The sequence below is a fragment of the Cannabis sativa genome, chromosome 3 (genome assembly GCF_029168945.1).
Source record: "Cannabis sativa cultivar Pink pepper isolate KNU-18-1 chromosome 3, ASM2916894v1, whole genome shotgun sequence".
Classification (NCBI taxonomy): Eukaryota; Viridiplantae; Streptophyta; class Magnoliopsida; order Rosales; family Cannabaceae; genus Cannabis; species Cannabis sativa.
The window spans coordinates 75329346-75333724 of NC_083603.1; the positions used below are offsets into that span (position 1 = coordinate 75329346).

The 4379-nt window shown below is 37.0% G+C and overlaps 1 protein-coding gene across 1 annotated transcript; it reads right to left on the reverse strand.

Moving 5' to 3' along the window:
- Positions 1-3556: 3556 nt before the first annotated feature.
- On the reverse strand, positions 3557-4021 carry LOC133036290 (uncharacterized). The gene has a single exon (XM_061112840.1). The coding sequence runs from the start codon at positions 4019-4021 to the stop codon at positions 3557-3559; it is 465 nt and encodes a 154-aa protein (XP_060968823.1).
- Positions 4022-4379: the final 358 nt, after the last annotated feature.

The window sequence follows — 4379 nt, forward strand, 5'->3', positions numbered from 1 at the left end:
CTGACTCATGTACTTAGTTATGAGAATCTTAAGCTGCAACCAGATATGTCTTATGAAGAACAACCAGTTAAGATCCTTGACAGAAAGGATAAGGTTCTTCGGAACAAGACCATAACTCTGGTCAAAGTACTCTGGAGAAATAGTAAGGTGGAGGAAGCCACTTGGGGACTTAGAATCAGACATGAGAGCTCAATATCCAGAGTTGTTCAGGTTAGATTTCGAGGATGAAATCCTTTTAAGGGGGGGATAATTGTAAAGACCACTTAGCTTTAATTTGGAAATTAGCAGATAATTAGGGCTTAATTATGAAAATTATTTATTAGTTCTAAATTATTAATTTATAGTTATTTATTTGAATTCAGAATGAATTTTATATGTCATATATAGAAATTTCATAATTTTGCATGTTCAGTGCCCGACAACATTGGATCGCGGTGATTGGCTATTAGAATCACATCTTAGTATTTCTTAGTATAGCGGGGCGATATAGTTAGACACTGGGAATGTCGAGAATAGTCGGGATTTTGGAATTTCTCAAAATACCCCTAAGTGACTTTAAGTTAGTTTTGTGTGGGCAAGGGCATTTTGGTCTTTTTGCCCATTTTGTATTTTGTCTTTATGTGAAATTAAGTAAATAGATACATTCAGATTTTTAGTTGTATTTGGCTGAAATTGATTTAATAAAACCTAAACCATTTCTTTATTTTACAAAAAAGAAAGTTGGAAAATCACATTTATTCTCCTTCTCTCTTTTCTCTCTCGTGAGCCCTAGAAACCAGCAAGACCCTTGGGTTTTCTTCAACAATTTTGGGTTTAGATAGCATCTTTGTTGAGGTTTCAAGCTTTGGTAAGTTTTCTAGTTCCTCTTTTGTTGTTTCTTAAGTTTAAAGTTAAGAATTTTGCATGAAATGAGGGTTATTGTTGCTGTTCTTGCTTAGATTGCTTGTTGTGTTTTCTGAAGTAAAATTATGGTTAGAATTGATGATTAGAGCTGGTTTGGTGTTAGTTTTTGAGGTTTGTTCAAGGTTTGCGCTTAAGAGCTAAAACTTTGCACTCTCATGGTGGTTTTTGTATTTGTGCATGTAGTAGTGTTTTGTTGCCTTGGATATGTTCTCTAGGTTGCACAAAACAGGTCTGAAAAGTTTGGTTCGAATTGGGGTTGATTTGGTTGAGTTGTGGAATTTTTGGTCATTCCTGCACTGAATCGGAACTCCGGTTCAGAGGGGCCTGTAGTAACCAGAATTCCGGTTAGTCCTCAAGAAACCCCACAAAATCGGAATTCTGGTTGGGGCAGTTTTGGGAACCCTAGTTTTTCCCAATTTTGAGTTGTTTAGGGTATTGCCATGTTATTTATCGATAGGGAAACTTTTAGTTTCAAGTTTAAGTCCCCCGAAAGTGATTTAGCGTGTGACTTACTAGTGCTGTGATTGAAGTGATTTAGGAGCCTGTAATTCGTCGAGCAGTTGTTCTACTCAGGTTGGTCGGCACACCTGAATTCGAAATCAAGATAAGATTAGTATAATGTCATGCATATGTTTATACATGTTTAGCGTACATGTTAGTTGCCGTCAGAATACCATATCAGATATATGTTAGGCAAATCTATAGCCATCAGATTAGCATATCAGGGCAACAGTGAGGTATACATAGAGTTGCACCGAGATGCCATCAGATATATGCTAGGCTATCAGATAGTATGAGTTGACTGCTACAACATCAGTACAATTAGAGTACTGAGTATAGGCTGGGTTCGTGGTTGGCCATACTTTGTCAAGAACGTTCCTGATTCAGTTAGGGTTATGGTTAGGTGTATGGGCGCCTTATTATAATTCGGGATATTAGTATGTTTATTATGTTATGCTTTTCTTACTGAGTCTGTCGACTCACAGTGCTATTGCTATGTGTAGGTAAGGGCAAAGATAAAGTTGAGGAGCCGTGAGAGCAAGCAGATGAAGATTATACATGTCGGGATGGTTAGGTCTGGAGCGTACGATCCTCGGGACATCAGGGCTTATGTTATTCAGTCGCTGGGCGACAAATCTTTTGTAAATGAATAGCAAACTTTTCTAATTGTATTTTGTAAACGGGATCCCGGAATTTTATAAGTATAATATGTTATGTTTTGATTTAAAAGCAAAATTTTAACTATTCACGTTTTTCCAATAACCTCGTTGATTAGCAACGAGCTGCACAGTACGTTAACAATCACTCTAGCATGCTTATACTAGTTAGGGTGTTACACATAGTGCAAGGCAAACCCAGATAAGTATTATTTTTAGAAGCAGGAGCCATACCAAGTAATCCACACAAATGAGTCCGAACATCTTGCTGAACATTATTACTGAAAAAAATTGAGGACTTTGTAAAGTTAATTTTCTGTCCCGAAGCCTGCTCATAAGTATCAAGGAGTCGAAGAACACTAGCCACTTCTATTTCATTTGCTTTACAGGAAATATAACTATCATCTACAAACAACATATGAGAAATAATAGGAGCATTTCTGGCATCACGACAACCCGTTAGCCACTGCTTACACACAAACAAGTTGACAAGTGATGAGAACCCTTCAGCACAAATTTAGAACAAGTAGGGAGATAAAGGATCCCCCTGACGAATTCCTCTGCTTGGGGATATAGGCCCCATAACCTTGCCACCATCAGTAATCTTGTATGTAAACGAGGAAACACAGTACATAATAAACGAAACCCACCTACTAGAAAAGCCCATCTGAACCATCATCTTCTCAAGAAAAGTCCACTCCACCCTATCATAGGCTTTGCTCATGTCCAATTTTAAAGCCACGGTACCAACTTTACCCATTCTCTTCCTTTTCAGGTAGTGCATTATCTCAAAAGAGATCATACTATTGTCAGAAATTAACCTCCCTTGAACAAAAGCACTCTGAGTTTGTGAGATCACACAAGGCAAACCAACCTTCAGTCTATTTACAAGAACCTTAGATATGATCGTGTAAGGAGCATTATAAAGTAAATTAGGACGCAAATCCATCATGGGCTCATGTTTTTTTCTTCTTAGGTTGAGAACAATATTAGTTTCATTGAGCATAGGAGAGAAGTAATATGTATCAAAAAACATCCTGACTTGCGAGATAATATCATCACCCACCACTGTCCAACATTTTTGAAAGAATCCAAGTGTCATACCATCTGGCCTAGGAGACTTATCTGGGTGCATTTGAAACAGAGCTCTTCGAACTTCAACATCAGTAATTGGTTCCGTCAACAAACTATTTCGATCATCAGAAATGACTCTAGGGATAGTATCAGTCACCTCATTAAACTTCAGGGAGGATGAAGTAAAAAGATTGCTGAAATAATCAACCATAAGGCTAATTAAGTTATTATTCCAATCAATCCATACACCTTGATCATTTTTTCAGCTTCTGGATTGAATTATTCCTTCTTCTTGAAGTGGCCATAGCATGAAAATACTTAGAATTCTGATCCCCCTCCTTTTGCCATAGTTATTTCGATCTTTGTCACCAAAAAATTTCTTTTTGAATCAACACTTCTTGTAGCTGAGCCTCTGCATTTTTCTATTCAACAGATACAGCATCCCTGCCTTCTTTCCACCTACGCATCTCAGTTTTACAGGCTTGAATTTGCTCTCTAAAATTCCCTAAGTAGTCTTTCCCCGACACCAGCAACTTCTCCCCACAATAAATGATTTTCTCTATAACAGAAAAGCCCAAAAAAAGTTCCCAGGTGTCCTTTACAAGCTGTAAACAAGCAGGCTCACGATGCCAGAGATTTTCGAACCGAAACTGCTTTTGAGACACAGTTCTCTTATCTACATCAAGAACCAGTTGTATCGGGCAATGATGTGATGTTGAAACCTCTAAATTAATGAGCTTAGCAAGTGGAAAAAAATCAAGCCAACTCTGAGAGACTAACACTCGATCAATTCGGACTTCAATCCAAGCACTAGTACCCCTTCCTTTCCCCCACATATAGGGATATCCACACAAATCCATATCACACAAACTACACTCTTCCAACATGTTACCAAAGCCTTCAATAAGCCAATTGGGATAGGGATTAGCACCCCTTTTATCCGATTGATGTAATATCCAGATTAAAATAGTATTTAATTTTTTTTTTTTGGATATTAATTGAGCGAGGATAATTATCTTGTTTCTTTGTGTTGTTAGTGAGTTGATATTATTGCTTAGAGTAGTTGTACCAATTTTCTAGAGAGAGTTAAAGTTGTATTAACTACGAAAGTAAAATATTATGGTATTTTTACAGAGTAAGTAATCGTTTAATTAAAGCCCAATATGAAGGTCCATTAGGGTTTTATAATATATTTAGTGAGTTTAATTAATTAATGTTAAAAATTCGTAGGTTTGGATAAATTCG